Genomic DNA, 27,616 nt, shown 5'->3' with positions numbered 1-27,616 from the left:
TTCCTCACAAGTGGGCCTAAACTACAAATAAACAGTCATAGCACGAGAGCCTGTATCACACACGGCAATGGTTTCTTGCTAAGTGAGTTGCCACTCTATGAACATAACCAACATTTTAATATATTAGAAACAGTTTAAAATCTTTCACATGTACAGGTGGAAATTTCAAGGGGCATTCATATGTTTTGATCCCTTCATATGATCTTTAGGCAATAATTGTCCATTAAAAACCTCATCTCCTTCTCTATCACATGCCTCGATATGCCCACATTATCTTGGTCCTGTAGGTATGACAGAGCATATGGCCCTTTATTTGGAGGGGTTTGGTTCTTATTGATCCATCACTTATTACTTGCTAATCATTCTATGGATTCTAAGGATTGGTCTCTTTTGGTAGTAGAGAAACAGGAAGAAAAAACTGGAATACATCATATATCAGGCTATGGGAACTTGGGCAAGTCACTTTATCTCTCTGTGCTTCAAATTTTTCATGAATGATCTGTCACCAGTTGTAAGATACAAGGCCAAGGCGTCAAGGCTCAGCTCCCATATTCCCCAGCTCACCTTGGTGTACAGTGTATCTGCCAGGTCCATCTTGTTAAGGCCAAAGAAGATATTAGCCAGGTGAAAGTAGCCTCCTGAAGTCCTGATGTGCTCTGTTCCAAATGCACAGCTGGCGAAATAAATCTAGAGCAGAAGGAAGAAGGAGAGTGCTGGAGTTCTCTTTGCAAATCATATACCTGATTTTTTAGAAAAATACTTGTATCCACAATATATAAAGAACTTCTACAACAACCCAATTAAAAATGGGAAAAGCCAGTCAGAGAAAAGCAAATACCATATTATTTCACTCAGATGTGAGATCTAATGAAAAAACTAAACTAACAAGCAAAATGGAGACAGACTAATGGATAGAGAGCAGGCTGACAGTTCTGGGCGGTGGTTAGTGGGTCAAGGGGATTGAACAAGAAGGAAAAAGGACTCATGGACATGTACAATAGTGTGGGACTGCTGAGGGGAGGGGATGTAGGGGGGAATGCTAATGGAAAAATACAATAAAAATCAATTTTAAAAAATGGACAAAGATCTGAATAGACATGTCTCCAAGAACATGTAGCAATGGCTAATAAACACAAGAAGTGAGGTAACACTTCTCACACACTCGAATGGCTCTAATCAAAAAGGCAGAATTCAACAAGCATTGTCAAGAATGTGGAGAAAATGGAACCCAGCGCATTTTCATGCACGGCTGGTGTGAAACTGAAATGGTGCAGCCTCTGTGGAAAACAGTCTGGCAGTGCTCAGAAAGTTAAACACAGAGTTACTACATGACTCAGAAACTCCACTCTTAGGTACATACCCAAGAAAATGAAAACATGTGTCTGCACGAAGACTTGTATATTCTTGGCAGCATTATTCATGAGAGCCAAAAAGTGGAAACCACCCAAATGTCCCTCAACAGATGAATGGTTAAAGAAAATGTGGTATATTCAGATAATGGTCTACTAATTGGCAATAAAAGAAATGAAGTATTGCTACACACAAACAACATGGATGAATCTCACAATAATTATGCTAAGTGAAAGAAGTCAGATGCAAAAAAACACTTATCAATCTATTCATATCTGATGTCCAGAAAACATAAATCTAGACAAACAGAAAGTAGCTGCCTGGGGCTGAGAGAGGGAAAGAGAAATGCCTGCAAATGGGTATAAGGGATCTCTCTGGGGTGATAAAAGTGTTGTAAAACTGGATTGTGCTAATGGCTGCACAACCATTAAGCTTACTAAAAAGTCATTGAATTATACACTTCAAATGGGTGAATTTTATGGTATGTGTCAACAAAGCTGTGCTTTTTTTTTTTAATTTTTTTATTTAGGCTGAGGAATCTGAGCTTGATCTAATTCTTAGCAGTGTGGCCCAGCTCAAGACAGAATTGGCCTCTGCTTCATTTGTCAGAGGCTGGAGACTATCTCTGTGTAGAAAAACACAGAAGAAGTGCATTCATTAGTGAGGCTCATGGGTGGAAATTTATGCACCCTCAAAATTATTTCCTGAAGACAGTTTAATGAAAAGAATTATCTACAGAGATGTGGAAGAGTTAAGGAATCAACAAAAGCTAGAGGAGCACTGGGGATTTCAACAGCAAAAAACTATTACCATCCTGACTCCTCAAAAAGCAAGGGGAGAAAGCAGGGTTACCAGGGCCCCCACCTGTCTCTCCTCCAAACCTCCAATCCTCCGTCACACCCCTCACTCTCCAAACACAACTGAAGCCAGAGCAGTGGAGCCCAGGTTGTGTAGTCCAGAAAAGTCAGCCTCCCAGGGCAGAGTAGGGCAGAGAATGCATTTGGAGTAAGGGGATATGGAGGCTAATCAGCACAAGAATGTTTCTGTTGAGCCCTGGCCTGCCGGCTGCTCAGTAGGTTAGAGCATTGTCCTAATACACCAAAGTACGGTTTTGATCCCTGGTCAGGGCACGCACAAGAAGCAACCAATGAATGCATCAGTAAGTGGAACAACAAGTCAATGTTTCTTTCTCTCACTCTCTCTGTCTCTCTCTTGTTTCCTCTCTCTCTCTAAAAAAAAAAATCAATAAAAAAAGAATGTTTCCATTGGACGTATTAGGCATTGTGCAGTGGCAGCCAACCAGAGGGAGGGTTACCCAGTGGAAGAGCTGAACAGAGAAGCAACCTACATGAAGACTCATCCAGATTCCAGGGTCAGGAACTGTTCTCTCTGGTAATACTGTCCAATGCTGAAATCCTGATTTCGGAAGAAACCTCAGAAGTTTTGGAGGAATTGCTCATTCATCACTCTCATCATCCTAACATTTGCACAGAGTTGTATGGTTTATAAAGCACTATCAAATACCACCAGCTCATTGAAATTTAATAACCACACCCTGAAGTACATCGATGTTGTTTATGAAAATAATAGCCAAAGTGCTGTGTATTGTCCCATTATTTATCTCTGCAATGACCCAGTGAGACAGAGATCATTTTATAATTTGAAAGAGGTTAAATAATTTGTTCAAGGCTATGTGGCTGGTCAAACCACTGACCTAGAACTAGAAGTGAAGCCTTCTCTCAACTAGTGGCCTTTTCTGCCTCCCTTCAGCATCCTCAAAGCAATGGAGGCTTGGGGAAAGGATGTGACCTGGCCAAGGTTGCACAGTGAGGAAGCAGAAAGGCTTGAACTCAGGTTGTTAAAATTGTGTCCTTGCTAATACCCCACCAAATAGCCAGTAATAGACCAAAAAGTTATAGAGAAATGCTCGGTATAAAAAAAAATAGAGCTTGTCTCAGAAATATTCAGGGGTTATAATTTAGATTGTTTACATCATTGGCCAGATGATAACGGGCTTCCTCGTAGTTTTCCTTAGCCATAAAGAGGAGTCCCAGGTTCCGATGCAGTAAAGAGTAGGTAGCATAAGGACATTCAGTTGATTTGAGGACTGTCCACTGGGCTTGGGATAGATATTCCTCAGCCTGGACGATCCGGCCCAGACCTGTCCAAAAGAAGGAAAGATTATAATCCATACCCTGACCAGAAAATACGATGAAATATGCCATCATGCATTCATTCACTTACTCCGTAACTCAAACCCATACTGACACACAAAAACGTGTTCAGGAAGGTTCATAGCAGCCTAATCATAACAGCCACCCCCCCAAAATAGAAACAATTGAAATGTCCATCAAGTGATGAGTAAAATGCAAAGGGTGGTCTATCTACTTCCATGAGTGGAATATTATTCAGTTATGAAAAGGGATGAAGTACTGACATAGGCCACAATGTGGGTGAACCTTGAAAACATTATTCTAAGTAAAAGAAGCCAGACACAAAAGGCTGTATATTGTATAATTCCATTTACATGTAATGTCCAGAGTAGACCAAGCCATGGAGATAAGGCAGATAGATTAGTGGTGTCCGGAAAATGTGGACATGAGACAATGTGGATACGGGAAAATGTGGATATGGGAAAATGTGGTGTAACTGCTAATACAGATGTGGGGTTCCATTTTGGATTTACTAAAATGTTCTGGAATTCAACGTAGTGATTTCTGCACAATCTTCCCAATATACTGAAACTGCTGAATTATACTTTGAAAGAGTGGATTTTATGGTATATGAATTACATGTATATGTATGTACAAGAGCTTATGTTGAAGGATGGGGATTCAAAGATGAATCAAAACCATTACCTTTGAAAAAATGTATAGTTGGGTTGGAGGAATGAATGAATGAATATATGACATGAAAACAAATATATATATAAAATAATGTAAGTACAATAATAGTAACATCAGACGGTTTGGAAGCGGTGGAGTGTATGAAGTGTTTCATTCTATGGACGGGGTGGACAAAAACACTGGAGTCAGGAGAGGCATGGTCCGAGCTTTGGAATGAATGTTGTGTCCCCCCAAAAAGTCATAGGTTGAAGCCCTAATCCCCAAAGTGATGGTATTTGGAGGTAGGGCCTTTGGGAAATAATTAGGTCATCTGAACGGACTCCTTATTAATGCCTTTATAAGAAGTATAAAGGATTAGTGGCTTTATAAAAAGAGACACAAAGAGTTGATCTCTTTCTCAGCTATGTGAGGATACAGCAAAAAGCTGGTTGTCTAGAAGCCAGGAAACAGGCCCTCACCAGACACCAAACCTGCTGGTACTCTGATCTCAGACTTCCCAGCTTCCAGAACTGGGAAAAATAAATGTTTGCTGTTTAAACCACTCAGTCTATGGCATTTGTTATGGCAGCCAAACTAAGACAATGGGAAAAGTCTGAGCTGGGTTTTGAGAATGAATAAAAAGTTTTCCAGATAGATGAGGAAGCGAGAGCATCTCAGCAGAGGTAACACATATGCAAAGGCATGGATGTATGAAATAGATTGCCATATGTGGAGAATTATATATTGGTCTATGATGCTGGGGCACAAAAGTGTAAGGGATAGAGTGGTAGGAAGTGAGGCCAAAGAGGAGTCAAGGGACAGATTCTGGAGAGCTTCGTAAGTTGTGTCAAAGAGCCTGATGCATGTGGATAAAAATTAGAGGGTTTTCAGAAAGGAAGAGAGAATTAGCTATAGATTTAGAAGGCTCTTTTGGAGCCAGTGTGGAGGAGGAACCAGAGGGGTAGAAGACCCACTAGAAGACTTCTGAAATAGTTCAGGCAAGCACTGATAAGAGGCTGAGCTAAGACAATGCATGAAGATGAAAAAGATATGAAGAGACATTTAGGAGCTAGAATGAACAACACATGGTCACTAAGTGAAATTCCTCTTTATTTCTTTTAATTTATTGATTTTAGACAGACATTGATTTGTTGTTCCACTTTATTTAATTATGATTGATTCTTGTATATGTCATGACTGGGGATTGAACCAGCAACCCTGCTATATAGGAACGGTGCTCTAACCAACTGAGCTACCTGCCAGGGCCTCTAATATTCTTATACTGTTGACACTGAAGACTTTTTTGATTAGCTGTAAAAATACATAACAGCTGCCTGCCTACCAGCTTGCCTCCTAGGGAGCTTGTGAGAACTGAATAGAAAGAACACTGACGGCCTCAGCAAAGCTATGAAGTATTTCATGCAATGGATGCTACAGCAGAAATGGAACTGAAAAGGGTCAAGTGATGAGGATATAAACCATGCCTAAGGCAGCCTTCTGTTCTTTGTCCTTCCTCCCAGGCCTCTTCACGTGTAAGCATTATTTCATTAGAGTTGTAATCATTTGTCCTATAAATCATTTGATTTAAAGGAGGAGAGGTGAAGAAGAAGCATTGTACAAGAGACAGCAAGTAACTTTGCTTGACTGATGCTCAAACTAACAGAGAAACTAAAGTGGGAAGATTCTAGATTAGAAGCAAGAGGCGTAGGCCCATGAAGTTGGCCCATGGCAAGTCACATCTTCCATCTGGGTTTTGTCAATAAATAATAAAAGCTTTAGACTGAGGTTCTTTCAAATTTAAAGAAGCAAATGACTCTTAGCTAACATTGTTTAGATAGAGAAAAAAGTGGCAGACAGCATTGCCATATACTGGTAATTTTAAGTTTTCTTTGTCTATATCTCACTCAAGGAGGCAACACAAAGAGGGATGTACCCAAGGCCAAGTTGAACTAGCATCTAAACAAGAATCGTCCCAGAGGAAAAGGCACAGTTGGTGGGGAAAACCCAACTGTGAAGCTGTAAGTTCAGAGAGTGGGATATAGTGAGGTGAGAGGAATGGGCTGTTTCAAGCTGAGTGGGAAGGTACAGGCATGTCCCCTTATACACAGTGCTTGCCTGGTGAGGTGTGGGGATGGTGGAGGTAGGATGGAGGTAAAGCTGGCAAAGGAACTGAGATTATCCTACAGGGCAATTTTAACATTATGTGGAATAAAGGAAGGAGAGTCAATTAAGGAGCAGTGACACTTGAAGGGCAAGACCATAGGCTCACACTGGGTTAGTGGCAGATCTGAGAGACACATTGGGGGAAGATCACGCATGAATTGGTGATGAAAGTAAAGGTGTACCGAACAAAGCAGTTACAGACAATTCCAAGCTGTGTCTGTGAGGTGCTCAGGGGAGCAGGGAATCCGCATTTCCTGAGGACCTGCTCTTTGCCGTGCACGATGCTAGGCCACTGCATCTGTGATTTGTCTGCCAACAACCCTGGGAAATAAGTATCCAATGAGGAATTTACAGAAGAGGAAAATTCATGCATTCAACCACATATTTATCTAATTCGAGTACATATTAGTGAATAAAACAGACATGATCTCTGACTTCAAGGAGATTATATAATAAAATGAAGTAGGTATGCAATAAACTCACAAAGCATGAAGTGCTATAAAAGAAATGAACAGAACACAGTGATCAAAGAAAGCAGGGAGAAACCTACAATACTTTGATTGGCTGATTAGGGGACAGCTCTCTGAGAAGGTGACGTTTAAGCAGATGCATGACCTGAAAAGAAGCCAGCACGTAGGAGAAAAGAGCATTCCAGTCAGAAGGAACAGCAGGCAAGAGAGCCCTAAGGTAAGAAAAAGCTTGACTTTTCTGGGACTGCCCAACCAGGGAAGAAAGAGCTGGAATTCGAGCCCAGGCTCTCCTGGTTCCAAAACACAATGACGGTGGGGGAGATGAGGAAGCAGGCTCCTCCTCAAAGTGTTATTGAAAATACCGTTTCTAGTTGATTATAATTCCAAAGTTTTACTTTAAGAAAGGCCGAATACTTATTTTCCCACTCTAGTGGGGAGGAATCTCTAAGATGGGAAAGAGGCATGTGCACAAGGGGTGTGACTTATTTAAACTTTCAAAAACGTTGGCAAGGTTTCAGATCAATGACTGTGGGGGTTATAGTAAAACCTTCCATCTGGACAGGACTTTCCAGCTGGCAAAGCACTTTCTTGTTCATTACACACAAACTCATTTAATTCTCAAAACAATCCCGTAAAGAGGACTCGGATTCCACAAAGGCTTACACGGTGCCCACTAGGTATCAGGTACTGTGGGAAGGGGTTTTGAGTACCTTCCCAGCAGTAAGTACTGTTCTGACGTGAAGACATGACCTGTGAGAACAGATGCAGTTCCAGTACTCAATAATCTCATCAATGAATTTATAATTATTATTAAAATACCCAGAAAAAAGAAAGAGGTTTCTGACCCAGGCTGGGGGCTTGGGAAAGGCTTCTAGACAAGGGGGTGGTAACACTTGAGACCTAAAGGATGAATAGGAGTCAGTTAAGGGAAAGGGAGGAGAGGAAAAGTGAAAACAGTGGCTAGAGATGAGCCTTCCAGAACAAGGAAGCATCAGAGTGCCTCTAAAGAATCCAAAGAAGCTCTGTCCTGTGTGGCTTAGCTGGTTGGGCATCATCCTGCAAAGTGAAAGGTTGCAGGTTCAATTTCAAGTCAGAGCACATGACTGAGTTGCAGGTTTGGTCCCCCATGGGGGTTGCATACAGGAGGCAACTAACTGATGTTTCTCTTCCACATGAATATTTCTCTACCTCCCTTTCTCTCTCTTTTCCCCTTTCTCTAAAATCAATTTTTTAATTAAGAAAATAAAGAATCAACAAAAGGCCACTATAATTTAAAAGGGAGAGAGAAAAGAATGCAAGATGAGGTGAGTGAGAAGATTCACAAAGGCTGGACCAAGCAGGGCTTCACAGGTTGCTTTAGGAGTTTGGTCTTTATAGTGGAGTGATTTGATCACATTTTGTGTGGAGGCCAGATTGGAGGGAGGCCAGACATGTGCAGAAACCAGTTGGCAGGCAACCGTCCAAATGTGAGATGATGAGACAGGCCAGGGTGACTTCCAAACTAGTCAGTGTCAGAAAAAAACAGAACCTGGGCTGTGTTTCCTTGTTCAGTGCTCTTCCCAAGAGTTCTGGAGGAGGGACAATCCAGAATGGGCAGCCAGACCTCAGTCGGATAAGGAGGACATGCTCACAGTTAAGTGGCCTGCGAGTCAGAGCCCAAAGCAGTGAGGAGGAGGGCTCCATGTAGAAGAGGTAGCCTGGAAATGAGCCAGAGCCCACGGAGGGAGAGGAGGGCATCTTGGAAGGAAAGGACAGGGCTGGAGAGCGGAGATGGGTTCCTACAAGGGGAACTGATTAAATATGCAAATATACTAGTGAAAAAGGAAGCCAGCATTCTCTCAGAGGAGAGCACAACAAATAGAGAATAATTAGACTAACCCCTGCGTTGGCACTGGACTTGATTTGGGATACTGCTATGGACCCATGGCCACGTACATAGGGGTGGGCAAAATTAGATTTACAATGGGTATGTACAATGCAGAGTTTACTCTTGTATTATTATTATTATTGCTATTAACCTACCTTTGCCCACCTTGTATATTTGTGCATGTATATATGTACAGATATATAAAAATAAATTTAGATGTAATGTGTGCATAGATCCACGAATCTGTGTGTATGTGCACACACATTTTTACATTTACACGTGTTCTCTAAATCTGTCCACTGATAAGGCCTGGCGGGAGCCACACTCCAATAGCACGTCTAGTGCACAACGCTCGGCTTCTGAATTCCCTGTTTCACTAAAGGAAATCAAGGCTCCTTAGAGGTACGTTGGAGAAAGCAGGAAAGTGATCAAAGAAAAGGAGTGTGTCAAGGACACACAGAAGCCAGCTTGAATGGGCTGCCACTTGCCAAATCAGGGATAGTGGAGCATGGAATTAATGATAGTAACGGATTATAACCCTTTGGGGGGAAAAAACAAGAAACCAAGAGTCTATACTGATGTAAATAAGTAAATGAATGGATACATTGAAAGTTTGATGAAGAATGGGATAGTTACATAGTTCAAAATACCTCTCCATAAATTACTTGTTAATTGCAAAGAAGGAAAAGAGTTACTTTACAGAGAAGAAGCCTGGCAGATACCACCTTAATGAAGTAACTTAAATGAACATCATCAGTAACGGAATAAATTGAAAACATGTGTCAGTTTATAGGATGGAATGGGAACACACCATCACTTCTGTGATACTCCTGCCAAAGATACATCACCTGAATTTAGTCGTGAGGCAACATCAGAGAAACACAAATTGAAGGACATTTTATGAAATAATTGGCCTTTAATATTTAAAAATATCAAAGTCATAGACATCAAAGGAAGATTGAGAAACTATTCCAAAATGGAGACTACAGACACATGGTAATAAAATGAAAAGCATGATTCTGAACTGTACCCTTTTCCTATAAAGATGATATTGGAACAGTTGGAGACAATTAAATGGGGCCTGCTTAGTAGATGATGGTAGATGATGGTTAGATTGTGATTATGAAGAACATCTTCGCAGGAAACACACACTGAAGTATTCAAGGCAAAGGGCATTAGGTGAGCAGCTTACTCTCAGACAGATAGCTCAGGGAAAAGAGTTCTCTATACTGTATTCCCAACAGTTTTACTTGTTTAGAAGTTCATTTATTTTAAAGAGTGACTATTAATATATAAAAAGTAGCAGCACAGTACCTAAAATATTGTAGCTACTCCAATGTTAATTCCCCCCAAAATGCTAATTCTTCTCTTTTGCAACCACCAAGCAGGATGTCTGCCAAGTCTGCTCCCTACTCTCAAAACTGCCTCTCATCTGCAGGAGCAGGTTCCCGTGTTTCCGTTCGAACTCTGTGACCCTGGCACAAAGGCAGAGAAAGGAGGACAGACATCACCCTCACGCGGAGTCAACACAATTTCCTCTTTGAGAATGAAAAATTGGAAATCGATTGCTAATTAGTATCTATTACCCACCTTGAACCTGGAAGACATGTAAATTCAGCTATACCTGACATTTGGGGGTAGATGTCTTCTGCAGTAAGCACAGGGTAGAAAAATCTGGTCTGCAGAGATGGAAAATAAAGCAGATATGGAGAAGCAGAGGCAAGAGACAAGGCCCCAGAGAGGGAAACTGAGAGCACGAGCCTTGGTTTGTTACAACATTCTGATTCCAGTCCCTCATGAAGCTTCAATTCCCTGAGGACACTCCAGCGCCCTAACAAATTGCTCAGGCCAGCAAGAGTGGATTTCTGTCGGTTGTAACCAAAAGTCAGTGGCATCTCCTCCTCCACCTCGTGCCAAACTCTTTCTCAGCAATGCTGCTCTTCCACAAAAGGGGTCTTGGGGCCCCTGTCCAGGCTACACTCTGGCCACTGAGATGACCTGGCATGGCACTTCTTGACTCCAGGGCGCCTCGGGTCAGTTCCACTTACCAAGGCTAGCCTCGGCCAGCAGCAGGTAGGCAGGCACAAGCTCTACTGAACTCAGGCCGTACACACTCATGCGGAAGCGAAGAGAATGCAGAGCTGCCGGCACAGCATCCTCATGTTTTCCTTCAAAGAGATATTTCTGGGCCACGGTGTAGCAGAACTCAATCAAATGCTTCTGTGGAAGAGAACACTAGACCATCTGAGACAGTCTAAAGGCAAAAGACCAAGGTGGACACACATACAGCTGGATGTGACACTTCATAACCTGGTCAAGGGTACTCAGCGAGCCTGCCTGTGTTAAGGCAGACACGGGAGCCAAGATAGGGGATACAAAAAGGCAAACTCCGGACTGTGAGCTCCTAAAGGTCTGGGAACAAGTGTATCTTCATCTCAGTCCAGTACTGGCATAAACATGTTCTCAATAGGAAGTTATTGAATGAATTTTATTTTTCTATGTGTAATAACATTTTAGTTTAACCAAGCTGGCATGTCTCAGGACAATCTAAAATTGTCTGCCTTTCTATTTGAGTTAATTTTAATAAAATTTTCCTCCTGGTGTTATCCTGTTTAGCTAATATAAGAAACAACTTCAACCCTACGTTGTTCTAAGGCCATTCACAAAGTGTCATAACCCTAAAACTGATAAATCTGGCATTTTGAGATTTATGGCTTATAAAGTGCTATCTATTTTCAGAAAAAAAAATGAGATGCTACCAATGCCAGAACAGTTTTCCTAATCTCCTTTATATATTCGCACACCATTGTGGACTTCCTACTGTGTGCCGGGGCTGCTATCACAGTACTTGACATATGTGGGTATTATAGCTGAATTCTGTCCCCCTAAAATTTATATGTTGAAGTCCTAGTACCTCAGAGCGTGACTGCACTTGGGAGACAGGGCCTTTGAATAGGTGATTGAGTTAAAACGGGACCTTTAAGATGGCCCCTAATCCAGTCTAACTGGTGTCCTTATAAGAAGAAATTTGGACACACAAGGAGAAACCAAGGATGTATGTGCAGAGAGGAAAGACCATGTGAGGATGTGGCAAGGCAGCCACCTGAAGACCAAGGACAGAGGCCTCAGAAGACATAAGACTTGCCAACGCCCATGGCAGATCTTGGATTTCTAGCTTCAAGAACTGTGACAAGGTAAATTTCTGTTGTTTAAGCTGCCCAGGCTATGGTATTTTGTTATGGCAGCCCAGGGAGACTCATGCAGCAGACGTTCGGGAAGTATGTGGAGAACAACTGACTGAACGGTGCTGAGGACATAAAGACACCAAAAAAAGTCTGTGCCCTTGGAGAGGCTAGGGATGAGTGATCGCGACCCAGTGCACCCTTCCTTCTGGGCAGTTTCACTGCACCCGTGAGCTGCCCCTGGAACTGCCCTGCAGGGCCTACCTGCCGCTGCTGCAGCTGCTGGAGGCCGTGCTGCCGCTCCTCTTCTGAGTTGTAGAAGGGCATGGAAGTGCGCAGCGGAATCAGGAGCTGACAGATCTTCTCATGGATGCTGGCCCAGTCAGCTTTCTGATGAACCACACCACTGACGATAAAAACATGCGCTTCATTATCACCACTTTGGGCCTGACCTGTGATTCTATGGACTCTACTCCTGGCCTAGCTCTAGAAACTAGAGAACAAACCGGGCAAGGAGCCCAAAGCCATTTTGACACCAATCTCTTTCCTGTCTTGCGATTACTTGATGGTGGAAATACTATGTTGTGGTGTGGAGGGGTGTTGACAGATGTTCTTTCTGCAGGCACAGGTTCACATGGGGACGCTGTGGGTATTCTGTCTTTGTCTTAATAACAACAAATACAGCTTTAATTCTATATTGTTCTGAGATCATTTTCAAAATACCTGAACGCTGCAGCTGAGGGATTTGAGGGTCTTTTTCTCGGGAAAGAGAAAGGAATTTACACTTGATGAGGCTCTAGGAGACACTTTCCTGTAGTCAGTGCCACCGCATTCCATGACTTCAGAGGCACCACTTGCACTGTCTCCACCCTCCTGGGAGAGTGTTCATGGGGAACGCGCTGCGCGCGTGCCTCCCAGCAGGTGGTCTTGCATGTAACTAATTAACTTTCGAAAACAGAATGAAGTCTGTTATTACTGTTTTAAAGATAGAGAAGCATAGCTGCCAAGAGATTAAGCAGTTACTCTGAGCCTGTTCTCGGAAGCCAGTTGTTTGTTAGCTCTCTGAGGGAAACACTGTGAGTTTGGTACACAGCTTTTTTGACTGTTTTACATACATATTTAGTATTTTTAAACAATCAATGAGACAGCACAGATGTAGAACATTTGCATCACTGCAAAAAATTTAATTGGGCAGCACTCCTAAAGAGTATCTATTCCCATTCCTTAAATAATTGCTTAGGTAAATGACTCCCCTGAATCTATTTACCCAAGTCTGACCTTTCCTTCAATCATGAATTTTTTAACATTTTAACATTGATATATAATTCACATGCCATAAAAAATTTACAAGTTAAAGTGTACAATTCAGTGTTTATATATTCACAGCCCTGGCCAGGAGTCTCAGTTGGTTAGAGTTCATCCCAATATGCCAAGGCTGCAGGCTTGACCCCTAATCAGGGCACATACAGGAACCAAACAATGAATGCATAGACAGGTGGAACAACAAACTGATGTTTCTCTCTCCCTTTCTCTCCTGCTAAAAAATAAATTTAAAAAATTAAAAACATATATGTCTGTCTATCCACAAGGTCTTATAACCATGACCCTATCTAATCCCATGACATTTTCATGACCCAGAAACTCCATTCACTCCAGCCGTCATTCTCATTCTTCCCTCCACCCATGTAATGCTTAGAAACTCTTGTCCACTTTCTCTACATATTTGCTTATTCTGGACATTGAATTAAAATGGAAACAGACAATATGTGACCTTTTGTGTCTACCTTCTTTCATTTGGCATGTTTTCAAGGTTCATCCATGTTGTAGCATGTATCTTTGTTATTCCTTTTTATGACTGAGTAATAGGCCACTGTATGGACACATCGCTTTTTGCTTACCCATTCATAAGTTGCTGAACATTTGAGTTGTTTCCACTTTTTGGCTACTATGAACATTGCTGCTATGAACATTCATGTTTAAGCTTTTGTATGAACAAATATTTTCTTGAGTATATACCTAAGAATGGAATGGCTGAGTCATATAGTAACTATATGTTTAAATTTTTGAGGACTGCCACACTGTTTTCTATGGAAACTGTACCATTTTACATTCCAACCAATAATGTATGAGGGTCCGGTTTCCTTTACTTCCTAACCAATATTTGTTGTCTTTTTTATATCTTCATCCTAGTGTGCTCGAAGTGGTGTCTCATCATGGTTTTACTTTGCAGTTTCCCAGTGACTAATAATGTTGAACATCTTTTCAGGTGCTCACTGGCCTTTTGTATCTCTTCTTTGGAGAAATGTTTGTTCACATCCTTTGACCATTTTTCAAATATATTTTATTGATTATGCTATTACAGTTGTCCCATTTTCCCCCCTTTATTCCCCCCCACCCTGCACACCCACTCCCGCCCGCATGCTCCACGCCCCCTCCCCCACTTAGTTCACGTCCATGGATCCTACATATAAGTTCTTTGGCTTTTTCATTTTCTGTACTATTCTTAACCTCCCCCTGTCTATTTCCTACCTGCCATTCATGCTACTTATTCCCTATACCTTTTCCCCAAAATTCCCCTTCCCCTTCCCTGCTGTAACCCTCCATGTAATCTCTATTTCTGTGATTCTGTTCCCATTCTAGTTGTTTGCTTAGTTCATTTTTGGTTTTGTTTTTTTTTAGGTTCAGTTGTTGATAGCTGTGAATTTGTTGTCATTTTACTATTCCTAGTTTTGATTTTCTTGTCTTAGACAAGTCCCTTTAACATTTCATATAATAAGGGGTTGGTGATGATGAACCCCTTTAACATTTCATATAAGGGGTTGGTGATGATGAACTCCTTTAACTTAACTCCTTTAAAGTGCTTCCCTTATCTGGGAAGCACTTTATCTGCCCTTCCATTCTAAATGATAGGTTTGCTGGATAGAGCAATCTTGGATATAGGTCTTCGTCTTTCATGACTTTGAATACTTTGTTACAGCCCCTCCTTGCCTGCAAGGTCTCTTTTGATAAATTAGCTGATAGTCCTATGGGAGCTCTTTTGTAGGTAACTGTCTCCCTTTCTCTTGCTGCTTTTAAGATTCTCTCCTTATCTTTAATCTTGGGTAATGTAATTATGATGTGCCCTGGTGTGTGCTTCCTTGAGTCCAACCTCTTTGGGACTCTCTGGGCTTCCTGGAAGTCTATTTCTTTTGCCAGATTGGGGAAGTTCTCCTTCATTATGTTTTCAAATAAGTTTTCAATTTCTTGCCCTTCCTCTTCTCCTTCTGAGACCCCTATGATTCGGATGTTGGAACATTTAAAGTTGTCTTGGAGGTTCCTCAGCCTCTCCTCATTTTTTTGAATTCTTGTTTCTTCATTCTGTTCTGGTTGAATGTTTATTTCTTCCTTCTGGTCTGCACCATTGATTAGAGTCCCAGTTTCCTTCCCATCACTGTTGTTTCCCTGTGTATTTTCCTTTATTTCACTTTTCATAACCTTCACCCTTTCCTCTATTTTGCAACCACACTCAACTAATTCTGTGAGTATCTTGATTACTAGTGTTTTGAACTGTGTATCTGATAGGTTGGCCACCTCTTTGTCACTTAGTTGTACTTTTTCTGGAACTTTGATCTGTTCTTTCATTTGGGCCATTTTTATTTTGTCTCAGCATGTCTGTTATATAGTAAGGGGTGGGGTCTTAGGTGTTCACCAGGGTAGGGCAACCACATCACGGCACTGTGGCGCTATATGTGCAGGAGGGGTCTGAGAAGGAACAATGCCACTTGTTCAGCTCTCTGCCAGCTTTCATTCACTTCTGCTGCTACCCACAAGCAAATTGGGCCCTTCTGGTGCTGATTCCCAGGTAAGTGGATTGTATACGTTCTTGGACCCTGTGGGTGTCTCTCCAACAAACTCTCCTGTGAGGAGAGTTTCTCCCACTGCCTCAACCCCCACTGTTTTTTTTTCAGTCAGAGGTTCTGAGGCTTTATTTCCCTGCACTGGAACCCTGGGTTGCACAGTCTGTCTTGCCCCCCATTTGCTCCTCCCAGTTTATCCACACACAAATGTGGGACCATCTGCTCCACCAGCCACCACCTTGCTGTGCATCCTCTTTGCCCTGGCTGTCCATCTCCACCCCTCCTACAGGTCTGGATTAATGTTTCTTCTTTAACTCTTTGTTTGTCGGACTTCCATACAGTTCAATTTTCTGGCAGTTCTGGTTATTTTTTGTTTTTAAATTTGTTGCTGTCCATCTTTTGGTTGTGCAAGGAGGCATAGTGTATCTACCTATGCTCCATCCTGGACAGAAGTGGCCCATGTTTTAATAGGGCCTTTTGTCTTGTTGTTGAACTTTAAGTGTTTTTTACGTATTGTGGATTCTAGATCCCTATCAGATATATGATTTGCAAATATTTTCTCTCATTCTGTGGGCTATCTTTTCCCTTTCTTCTTAGTATTTTCTGATGTACAAAAATTTTTAATGTTGATGGTGTCCAACCTATCTTTCTTTGATTTCTTACGCTGATGGTATCATATCTAAGAACTGTTGCCTAATCCAAGATCACACAGATTTATAATCTGTTTAATTTATAAACAAATTTATAATTTGTTTCCTTCTAAAAGTGTCATATTTGTAGCTCTTACATTTAGGTCTTTCTTGTAGCTGGTATAAGGTAGGGGGTCAAAATTCACTCTTTTGCATGTAGATACCCATGTATGCTGCCATCATACAGAAGGAACGACTCTTTTCCCAGAAGAATGGTCTTGACAAACTTCTTGAAAATCAATTGACCATGAATGTATGTGTTTATTGCAAGTCTTTCAATTCTATTCCACTGATCTTCATGTCTGTTCTAAAGTCAGTATCAAGCTTTCTTGATAGCTATAGCTTTGTAGTAAATTTTGAAATTGAAAAGTATGAGTTCTCCAACTTTGTTCTTTTTCAAGGCTGTTTTGGCTATTCTGGGTCTCTTGCATTTTCATATGAATTTTAGGATCAGTGTCTCCATTTCTGCAAAAATGGCAGTTGGAATTTTGATAGGGATTGCAATGAATCTGTAGATCAATTTGGGAAATGTTGCTATCTTAATAATATTAAGGCTACCATTCTATAAATACATTTCCATTTATTTAAGTCTTCTTTAATTTCTCTCAACAGTATTTTGTAGTTTTCAGTATATAAATCTTGTATTACCTTGGTTAAATTCATCCCCTCCCCTTTTTGATACTATTGTACATTTTTTTCTTTTGCTTATTTGCAATGGGTTTGATTTCACTTTCAGACTGTTCATTGCCAGCATATGGAAGTGCAATTGATTTTTGCATGGCAATCCTGTAACCTTGCTCTATTCATTTATTAGATCTAGGATTTTTTTTTGCTTGGGGGTTATTTAGGATTTTCACTATAAGATCATGCCATCTTTAAATAGAGGTACTTTTATTCTTTCTTTTCCAAGCTGGATGCCTTTTATTTCATTGTCTTTTCTAATTGCCCCAAATAGAACCTCTAGTACAATGTTGAATGAAAGTGGTGAAAGCAATATTTTTGTCTCATTCTTGATTTTATGAGAAACACTTGTAATCTTTGACAATTAAGTATGATATTAACTATGTTTTTCTACAGGTTTTTTATAGATGCCATTTACCAAGTTACAGAATTTTCTCTACATTCCTAGTTTGATAAGTTGGGTTTTTTTTTATCACAAAGTGTTGAATTTTATCAAATGCTTTTTCTGCATCTATTGAGATGATCACATGGATTTTGTCCTTTAATTCTATTAAGACTGTATATTATATTGATTGATATTTATATGTTGAGCCAACCTTAAATTCCTGGGAGAAGTCCTAGTTGGTCATTATGTATAATCCTTTTTACATGCTGTTGGATTTGGCTTGCTAGTATTTTGTTGAGGATTTTTGCATCATTATTCATAAGGGATGTTGACCTGCAGTTTTCTTGTGATGTGTTTGTCTGGTTTTGGTATCAGGGTAATTCTGGTCACATAAAATAACTTGGGAATTATTCCTTCTATTTTTTTGAAGAGTTTGTGAAGAATTGTTAATTTTTATTTAATCATATGATAAAATTCATCAGTGAAGTCATCTAGCCCTGGACTTTTCTTTGTGGGAGTTTTCTTGATCACCAGCTAAATCTTTTTAGTGATTATAAATATTTTATTTTTCTTGAACTAGTTTGTATCTTTTTAGGAATATATTTCATCCAAGTTATCTAATTTGTTGGCATACAATTGTACACAGTATTCTCTTCTGATCTTTTATTTCTGCAAAGTTGGTAGCAATGTCCCCACTTTCATTTCTGATTTTAGTAATCTGAGTCTTCTTGATCAATCTAGCTAATAATTTGTCCATTTTTTTTAAAGGATGAACTTTTGGTTTTGTTGATTCTATTGTTTTCCTATTCTCTATTTCACTTTTTTTATGCTTAATCTTTACTATCTCCCTCCTTCTGTTAGCTTCGGGTTGAGTTTGCTCTTCTTATCCTAGCTTCTTAAAGTAGAAGGCTAGGTTATTGATTTGAGATCATCATTCTTTTTTAACGTTTGTTACAGCTATAGATTTCCCTCTGAGTACTGCTTTCACTACATCCTATAAGTTTTACTATGTTGTATTTTTGTTTTCTTTTCATCTCAAAGCATTTCCCAATTTCTTTTGTGATTTCTTTTTAACCTATTGGTTTTTTAAGGGTGTGTTATTTCCATACATTTGTACATCTCCCAAATTTCCTCATTGTCAATGACTAATTTCATTCCACTGTGGCTGGAGAACATACTTTGTATGATTTCAATCCTTACAAATTTGAGTCTTGTTTTTCCATTCTAACATACAGTCTATCCTGGATAATGTTCCATATGCGCTTGAGAAGAATGTGCATGCTGCTGTTGTTGGCTGGTGTTCTGTAGATGTCTGTTAGGTCTAGTTAGTTTATACTGTTGTTCAAGTCTTACATTTTCCGGCTGATCTTTGGACTAGTTGTTCCATTCACTATTGAAAGTGGGATTCTGATGTGTTCAACTATTATTACCGCATTGTTTATTTTTCCCTTCAACTATGACAGTTATTGTTTCATGTATTTTTTTCACATTCATGTTTTTTAAAAAATTGAGGTAGAGTTGATGCACAACTGCTTTGGGTATTTTAGGACTTGCCAGATGCATATAATCATACGTTTTTGCATTTCTATTGATTACTACACATTTTTACTTAAATGTGAAAAATTAACTGTTTGGTTCCATTTATACATATTCCAAAATAGGTAACAATAATCCAGAGCAGGGGTCAGCAAAATTTTCTGTGAAGGGCCAGACAGTAAATATTTTAGTCTTTGAGAACTATATGGTCTCTGTTGCAACTATTCAACTCTGCTCTTGTAGCACAAAAGCGGTCATAGACAATAATTACGTAGCACCCTTTCTCCTTTCCTCCTCCTAGGCCAACAGAAACACAATAAAGTATTTTCTTTATAAACTGGAACTGCTATCATAATAATGCCATAAAGCCTTTTTAAGGGTTTTTTTTTGATAGACAATTATTGTAAACAAATCAATAAAAGCATTCCATAGTCAGGATATAAACATAGTTGAATTCCACAGGGTATTTATTAAATAGGAGTTTGTTGAGTAATTGTGTGAGCAGTGAAAACATTAGCTTACTTAGCTACTTGAACTTTTGTTCCACTGAGAGCATTTGACATATCCTGCCTTTCTAAATAAAGTGAGCATCATTTATATAGTTGTGACCTCTCTCTATTCATGTCTCGTCCCCCAAAACAGGGCCATACCTAAAAAAGGAGGTGAAAAATACTTTTTCAGTCAGTGCTCACAATCAAGGAGCTGGTGAGCCAAACATGTCTTGTTTGGCCGTTACCATGTTTTTAAACCAAATTTGAAAACCTTTACGCAGGGCATTAATTCTCCAGTCCACCACAGATCCTACTGCTTCATGCTACTGAATAGCACTTCACTGTTTGTCTTCTCTTCCTGGCCAATGAAGCCATTTTAATTTGTGCCCCATCTGCTACATAAAAGGAAAAATTTTTGCAAATTACTCTTATCTCTATGCTATGAGTTGCTAACCTATAATACCTGTATGTAAAGTTTCAGTGTATACTTTAATAAAATTCCTTTTTAAAAATGTGTTCTACTCCCTAGAAACAATATAAAAAGATTTGTACAAGATTATACATAGTATATAAATTAAATGGATTTATAGGAAAAGAATATTTAAAAATTCACCAAAATATCAGGTTATTAATCTCTGGGTTGTGGGATTACAGATTTATTTTTCTCCTCTAGTTTTTATATTTTCAAGTTTTCTGCAATGAGCATAAATTACATTTATACTCAGGAAAAATTCTGCCAAAGCAAAAACTTTCACAAATTCAACTTGACTGTCCTTTCTGGTCTTTACATTTAGGATGAGGAAAAATAAATAAATATTATGTGCCAACTTGGTCCCAGGCACAGTGCTAGATGCTTTACATCCAACCATAAAAACCCCATGAGAAAAGGGGTGGCAAAACACCCATTTTAAACTATAGAACCTCAGTTTTACTTTATAGAAAAATCTTGAAATCTCCAGAGCACAAGATATAGAAATCTCGAGAAAGCAAAGGGGGAAAAGAATGGAAGTCTTTAAGAAGAATTAAAAACAAGGAAAAAAGCGAAAGAAAATAATGGAAGATAAGGGCATAGGAAATGATCATTTATTGATTCATACATTCATCAAATATTTAGTTTCAACTATTTCAAGACAATTTGCTGGACACTATGGGGCATACACAGATGGGTCTGAAACTGATCAAAAGAGAGCACACATATGACAGTCACATATTCCACATAATAGCCTGTTGTAACGGAGCACAATAAAACTGTAGCAATGTGTTTGTGAAGAAATAAAATAAATAAAACTTGTCTTTGAGGTACAAAGTAACTTCAAAATGAATTGACAGGAAGAAGTAATTACTTCTGGCCAGAGAGATAAAGGGGGACCAGGAAGAGGTGGACGGGTAAAGGAGAAGAGGTGGATGCTTATATTAAGCAATGGGTTTCCTAGCCATCTCTCCCAAGTGGCCTGAAGGCCCCTCAAACTGTGTCCCCAACCCAATCTGTCATCCACTCCTCTGTGTTCCTTTCCCTAATTAATAGGTTTGTGATCATTTACTCAACAAATGATCACTGAGTACCCAGTATGTGTGGGCACTTGGTCTAGTAAAAGACACAGATATTAAACAAGTAAACAAAAAAATATAAAAGGAAAAGTGAAGAAAATGTGAGAGAGAGAAAAAACGAGAGTATTTAGATTGAGTTTCCTAGAAAACCTCTTTGAACAAATAACATTTGTGAGAACTCAAGGATGAAAGAGAACTAGGGAGATTTATGGATGAAGGGGAGGTTCCCAGCAGACATCAAAGAAACTGATGAAGGACTTGTCAAATTAGTTCTAAAAGAAAGCCCCTGTGACTACATCACGGAAAAGGGAGTGAGTGTGGTGGGAAACGAAGGAAGAGAGGTAACCAGGACTTTGCAGTTTCTGTCACAAATTCTGAATTGTATTCTAAATGCAATAAAGTTACAGCAACCTAAACACAGATGCCATCCTTGCCCTCCTGGTGCACACAGCCTAGGGAGGAGTATGAATCATTGGACAACTGATTTCAAACCATGTGATGAATGTTGGGGTAGGAGTCATATAGAATGCTGTGAGAACAAGGAGGACAAACACCTCATGCAGCCTGAGGACCCACTGCCACCACTTCTCAATCAAGTATGCAGCCTCTAGTGTCCACCTTCCAACCAGTCAGTATGTTCCACATGGCTTCCTGTCATCCTAACACAAATGAGAGCATGCCAAAACTGCCTGTGACTTTCCAGACGGTAAATTCCAAACGCTTGGAGTTCATGGCACTGTTGATCTTGGCCCTAACCTTGATCTTCTTGGGTTAAACTCCTACTACTACCTATCACAATGATTTTCGAACTTTTTTGTATTAAACTTATAGTATGAAATACATTTTACCAGTACAAACACACATATCCACATAAAACACTAAAAGCTTCAAGAGATGATTAAAGTAAGATTGCTCTGATCAGTTTTATTCTACTATTTTCTTCAAATATTGGTTCTTATTCAAGATCTGCTAAAGGGTCCTGGCCTGCAATTTAAAAGCCAGAGACTGCTCCCTCCACTACTATCTTCTCTACCCAGCTCTCAGTAAGCTCTGTTCTTTCACTCTTCACCCAGGGAGTCCTGGGTGTCAGGAGTGCCCTACCCTTCCTTCTTCATTGTCCATTCACCTACCGATTCCCTACTAAATTTTCAAGACTCCGCTCAAATGTTACTTCTTCAGAGAACCTTTCCCCTGATCACCATGCTTCCCAGGGAGTAGCACACCCTGAGAGACAGCACTTGGCATGGAGAGTGCATTGTAATAACTCCCATTTTTAAACAAGCTCGTCTGCTCTGACCTAGGTCTCTGAAAGTCAGCAACCTGGCTGTTTTATCTCAGGTTCCAAATAGGGTCTAAAGCAAAGGCCATGGGATGTTACACTGAATAAATGAAAACTGATCTCTGATCTCATCATGTACGACCTTCCCAACCCCTTTACATCTTGGCTGTGCACAAAACTAACCTTCTTTGTATTCCTCGAACACATAGAAGTCTTTCCTCCTTCAGAGGCTTACTGTGCCGCTCTTCCCCCAGCCATTTCTATGGCAGACTGCTCCTACTTGACTTGCAGATCAGTAGCTTACCCTCGGAGAGGCAGTCTGCCCAATCTCCCATCGCATTTCCTTTGTCCTTATGACATTTATCACTCTCTGAAACTATAGTGTTTTCCATATGCATTTTTTTAACGCATCTGTTGCAGTCGAGTATGTTGTTAGCTCTTTGAGGTACAGACAGGTCTGACGAATTCTCTCAGAGACTTCAGCACCTAGAACAATGCACAGCTTACAGTAGGCTCGCAACAAAATATCTGCGGAGGGATGAATGAGTAAAAGAGGACTAAAACCATGCACCAGAAGTCTTAGGGACCTGTCTCGAAATCTGCTAACAAGAACCTAGACCCAGACCAGTGATTGTGAGAGAGGGAGTTGAGGCGCCTCTGTGCCACATTTCAGGCCTACCAGTAATAAGTGACTGTGCAGGCCGTACACACTCGTTCAGCTGGCGCTTCGCACACCTCACAGTAGAGCCGGCGCCCCTTGGGCACAGCCAGTGGGTAGATCACGTTCATATTGCAGCCCACGGTGTCGGACTCTAGGACGGTTGCCTGGCGACGACGCGCTGGACGCCAGTGTCACGTGACCGCCACGGGGCTCTCGCATTCGCAAAATTTCAAGGGCGGGGGCGGGGCTTGACTCACGTCCTCAGGGTGTGGGGGGGTTACACATTTAAGTCCCGACCCAAGTACACACACACACACATTTACACACGTTCCAACTCAAAGGTTAAATGGCTAGGTAATCTAACTCCAGTGGAATCTAAGTGCAGAAAGGTCTATACGGTAGCTGGTAAGGGTTAAGCAGGGCTACTTCTTTACCCAGACTAGGAAACAGCAAACAGGACCCTTCCAGATGTCTGCCCTAGTGACTCGCGTCCGCTCACTGTCAATTTCGCTGGGCTGTGGGGCAAAACCAGCATGCATCTCCAGAAGCGGAGAAATCCGGAGCTGCCACCCAGTGTAGGAGAGCGATCCTCCCCCTCCCACTGCGACTGCGCACACACCAGGTGGATTGGGGAAGGGAGCAAGCAACCCGGGAGCTTGCGCAGGCGCGGGAGAGCTCTGGGACTCATGGCGGAAGCGGGCCTAGTCGCTGAGTTCCCCCAACCCGCCGGGGCTGCGCGCAGTGCTGAGGTTATGGCTCGTTTTGCCTCCAGGCTGGGCGCGCAGGGAAAACGGGTAGTGCTAGTAACATCCGGCGGCACCAAAGTCCCGCTGGAAGCTCGGCCAGTCCGCTTCCTGGACAACTTCAGCAGCGGGCGGCGCGGTGCAACCTCGGCCGAGGCCTTCTTGGCTGCAGGCTACGCGGTTTTGTTCCTCTACCGTGCTCGCTCTGCCTTCCCCTTTGCCCACCGCTTCCCTCCCCAAACCTGGCTGTCAGCTCTGCGGCCCTCCAGCCCAGCCACTTCGGACTTCCTGAGACTGGAGGTCGAGGAGAAGGCACTTCCGGGCTTTGCTGCGGCTCTGCGGAGCTACCAGGAGGCTGCGGCTGCCGGCACCTTCCTGGCTGTGGAGTTCACCACTTTAGCGGACTATTTGCATCTGCTACAGGCTGCGGCCCAGGCGCTCAATCCGCTAGGTGTGTGCCATAGGAGTCCATCGACTGCCCGGAGGCAGAGACTTTCTCCCCACACACTTACCCCGTACACCCTCATTACCCGTCCGAGTCTCACGGTAGGGCAACCCGAGTTGAAAAGGAGCTGATCCCATACACCTCTCCGATTTATTACACCCTGTGCTTCTCTTGCAGGCCCTTCTGCGATGTTTTACCTGGCTGCGGCCGTGTCGGATTTCTATGTTCCTGTCTCTGAAATGCCTGAACACAAGATCCAGTCATCTGGGGGCCCACTGCAGGTGACGGGCGCTTTTGTTCTAGAGATCTGGTCCATTGTAACCAGTCTCTAGTTAATTCCCTCTTGATCTAGAGATGGCCTTGCTGCATTTCATGTGTTCTAGGCACTAGGGATACAGAGATTAGTAAGACACAGGCCTCGCTCAAGGACGTCACAGTTTAGTGAAGGAACTGGACACAGACATACTTACAATGGAGTGATAAACATTCTAGTAGAGGTACGGACAAAGTGAAGTCAGAGCATGGGGTGAGTGAATCTTGGGGAAGTCAAGGAAGGCTTTCTGGAAGTGACTTTTAAAAATGTGCGGGCACTGGCTGGTGTGCCTCAGTGAGCGTTGGCCTGCCAACTGAAAGGTCACCAGTTCGATTCTGGTCAGGGCAATACACATTGATGATTCTGTCCCTCTCTTTTCCCTTCTATTCCCCTCTCTCTAAAAATAAATAAAGTCTTTAAAAAAAAAAAAGATCAGCAGAGGCTATACTAGACAAAGTGGGGAAGGCCATCCCACATAGAGTACACAGCTGGAGTTTGGAAAAGGGCAGTGACTGTGAACTGAACTTGTTTGATAAGACTGGAGAGCAGGGAGAGTGGTGGGAATGGAGGGGAGAAGAGAAAGCTTACTTCACAGAAGACTTCCTATTCCTTTTTAAGGAGCTTGGGCTCTTTATCCTGAGGAGCCAAGGGGAACAAAAGTAGGAGAATGAGTTGGAGTTGTTTTTTGGTTTTGGTTTTTTAAAAACATTCTGGCATTGGTATTAAAGGTGAATTAGATGGAGAGAGAGGTGTGTATTGATTAGGCAAGGGGTTTTGCCATAGTTTAAGGAAGAGGTATGGTGAGTGCAGTGGTGTGGTTGAGATGTGAGGTGATCTGGCTTCCTGTAATCTGAGGGAGTTGTTAGTGATTTATTGGATGATGCAAATAGAACTTAAATAGGAGAGACTCTATGTATGGGGCAGTTACACTCTTTGTTGGTTAGTTCATTTGTTTCCTCAGCAAATATTTATTAAGCATCTATTATATGCCAGGAAATATAATAGGACCCAGAGGTAACATATTGTGCTTTTTTGTTGCTCATATTCTGCAGAAGAGACAATAAGTTAAATGCATACTATGTTACATAGTGATAAATGCTAAGGAGAAAAATAAAGTGGAGAATGGGTGTTTGATCCCTATCACGCTTTCTAAATTTTTGAAGGGAAAACCTGATGATTAGTGATTTCATGCTATTTAAATTCTGGGAGCTTTCGTTTATCTTGTATTTTTCAGGTGTACTTTGGAAGTACACAAAACAACTCAACATTTCCTTAGAAGTAAGTATAGTAGAGAATGGTATAGTTCACTACTATTTTATCAAAAAGTTTTGATCAAATGAAAATAATAAAAATCAGTTCTAAGTGCTAAGATGTGTTAAAGTGACAATTTTTAAATGGAATCAAATAGCCATTCTACCAGTGCAAAAAGTATTGTAAGCTGAGAATCTTAAAAACCTAACTATTTGAACTTCTGCCAAAGTAACTTTGGCATGAATAAATTATTTGTATGTATTTATTTAAGGATTTGGCTTAAAAACTAACGGGAGGTATGTGAGAACATGTAATGTTGTACTTTGGAGTTGTAGTAATGGTTCTGAATGTGGCAGAGCAGAGCTGATTTTGTAAGACATGGTTTGCCCAAGAGTATGCATGAAGGCTTGAAATTAGGCATTCTTACAAACCTTACAGAGCCAAAGCTTTTAGCTAAGCATTTACTACACTTTGAAAAGTTTAACAATAAGAAATTGCACTTAAATTGATGTAGCCAAAATCTGAGCCTCTGCTTCCTTAGTTTTCCACTAGATTGACCTGGTAGGTAGTGACCTTTGCTTGCTTATTAAGCTTTTTTTTTCCACCCCTCCAACACAGATAACAATGAAGATGGTGCCAAAAATGCTTTCTCCTTTGGTTAAAGACTGGGCTCCCAAAGCTTTTGTAATTTCCTTTAAGTTGGAGACTGACCCCTCCATCGTAATTGATCGTGCACGGAATGCTTTGGAAATTTATCGACATCAAGTGGTGGTGGCTAATATCCTTGAGTCACGACAGTCCTTTGTGGTTATTATAACCAAAGACTCAGAAACTAAGTTATTGCTATCAGAGGAAGAAATAGAAAAAGGCATCGAGATAGAAGAGAAGATAGTGGATAATCTTCAATCTCGACACACAGCTTTTATACAAGACAACAACTGAAGGATCAAAAATCACAGAATCAAAAATTGTTCAGTAGACCAGGGCTCTTACAGATGGTGAGAACTAGAATAAACCCTTTGCTCTCCTAAAGACAGAAAGTGAAGGGAAAAAAACAGTGAGTGGTGTGCAGGCAAATGTTTGCTATTCCTGTTTCAAAGGTCATTTCATACTCATTAAAAATGAAAGCAAAAGCAAAGCAGTTATGACCGACCCACCTGACACATTTGCCTGAATGCCATCTTGATATTGAACATGAACGTGAGCTGTTTCTCACTCTTAAAAAAGAGCTTACTGGGAATTCTACTCCTTAAAGTATATATGTGGGGCCTGAATATCAACCTTGTTCATACTATAAAATGGATTATGGATTCATGAAGGCCATGCTTTGAAGATAAATAGTTGTTCATTCCTACCATGTGGTAGCCCTTCATGATTATGAGGATTAAAAAATGAATAAACATGTTTAGTTTAGGAAATAGATATATAAAAAATTAAGTGCAATAAAGTGTGCCCCAAAGTTGACACAATGGAAAAAAATTTGTTCTTTGGCGATTCATCAAAGATGGGCATAGGAGAGAAGAACACCTCCCTGAAGATAGATTGCCTGGGGAATGATGAGCTCACTACTACTTTACTTTTTGCTGTCTTGTCCTAAATTCACTCCAGGTTCGAATTAACAATTTACCTTTCAAATATTTTAGGACTACTCTTTGGGGAAACAGCCTTGGCGTCTACCTGGAGCCAGGCAGGGGCCAGTTGCTAATCTCTACCCTGAGGGAAGCATTACAGTGTGGTAAAGAGCATGGACTTTGAGTCACCTCTCCAGCTGTACCACCTGTTAGCTCTATTGACTTACACACCTGACTTAATTTCAGTTTCCTCATCTTTAAAATGGGGATAATCTCTGCAAATCAATGCCATTTGTTGTAATGATTAAATAAAACTGAAGATAAAGCATT

At 41.0% G+C, this 27,616-nt stretch overlaps 2 protein-coding genes across 4 annotated transcripts in view; one reads left to right on the top strand and one right to left on the bottom strand.

The window, feature by feature from the left end:
• ZMYND12 (zinc finger MYND-type containing 12) overlaps positions 1-23,274 on the bottom strand; it is a 28,476-nt gene extending 5,202 nt beyond the window's left edge. Inside the window, exons 1-5 of the mRNA XM_037149791.2 lie at positions 22,982-23,274; positions 12,122-12,263; positions 10,724-10,895; positions 3,342-3,511; positions 565-687 (exon numbers count right to left, since the gene is read on the bottom strand). Coding sequence (XP_037005686.1) covers positions 565-687; positions 3,342-3,511; positions 10,724-10,895; positions 12,122-12,263; positions 22,982-23,091 — 717 coding nt within the window. The 5' untranslated portion in view covers positions 23,092-23,274. The remainder of the gene's footprint in view (positions 1-564; positions 688-3,341; positions 3,512-10,723; positions 10,896-12,121; positions 12,264-22,981) is intronic.
• Positions 23,275-23,496: 222 nt separating this feature from the next.
• On the top strand, positions 23,497-27,616 carry PPCS (phosphopantothenoylcysteine synthetase). 3 transcript variants are annotated; one of them, XM_037149668.2, is made up of 3 exons: positions 23,497-24,157; positions 24,329-24,432; positions 26,334-27,616. In XM_037149668.2, the coding sequence occupies exons 1-3, from the start codon at positions 23,497-23,499 to the stop codon at positions 26,655-26,657; spliced, it is 1,089 nt and encodes a 362-aa protein (XP_037005563.2). In that variant the 3' UTR covers positions 26,658-27,616. The 3 variants fall into 3 exon arrangements, with proteins under 3 accessions (XP_037005563.2, XP_037005564.1, XP_037005565.1); XM_037149669.2 differs by having other exon boundaries at positions 23,636-23,712; XM_037149670.2 differs by lacking the exon at positions 23,497-24,157 and adding an exon at positions 25,699-25,742 and having other exon boundaries at positions 24,387-24,432.

The sequence above is a fragment of the Artibeus jamaicensis genome, unplaced genomic scaffold, assembly GCF_021234435.1.
Source record: "Artibeus jamaicensis isolate MK-2021 breed Jamaican fruit bat unplaced genomic scaffold, CSHL_Jam_final scaffold_847, whole genome shotgun sequence".
NCBI classification, from domain to species: Eukaryota; Metazoa; Chordata; class Mammalia; order Chiroptera; family Phyllostomidae; genus Artibeus; species Artibeus jamaicensis.
This window is presented reverse-complemented; position numbering and strand designations above follow the sequence as displayed.

Bases quoted from the DNA above. Each gene is read 5' to 3' on its own strand.
- PPCS (XM_037149668.2), top strand. From the start codon at position 23,497: ATGCATCTCCAGAAGCGGAGAAATCCGGAGCTGCCACCCAGTGTAGGA. The intron at 24,158-24,328 runs GTGTGTGCCATA...CTTCTCTTGCAG, and splicing joins CCAGGCGCTCAATCCGCTAG to GCCCTTCTGCGATGTTTTAC. The intron at 24,433-26,333 runs GTGACGGGCGCT...CCTCCAACACAG, and splicing joins CATCTGGGGGCCCACTGCAG to ATAACAATGAAGATGGTGCC.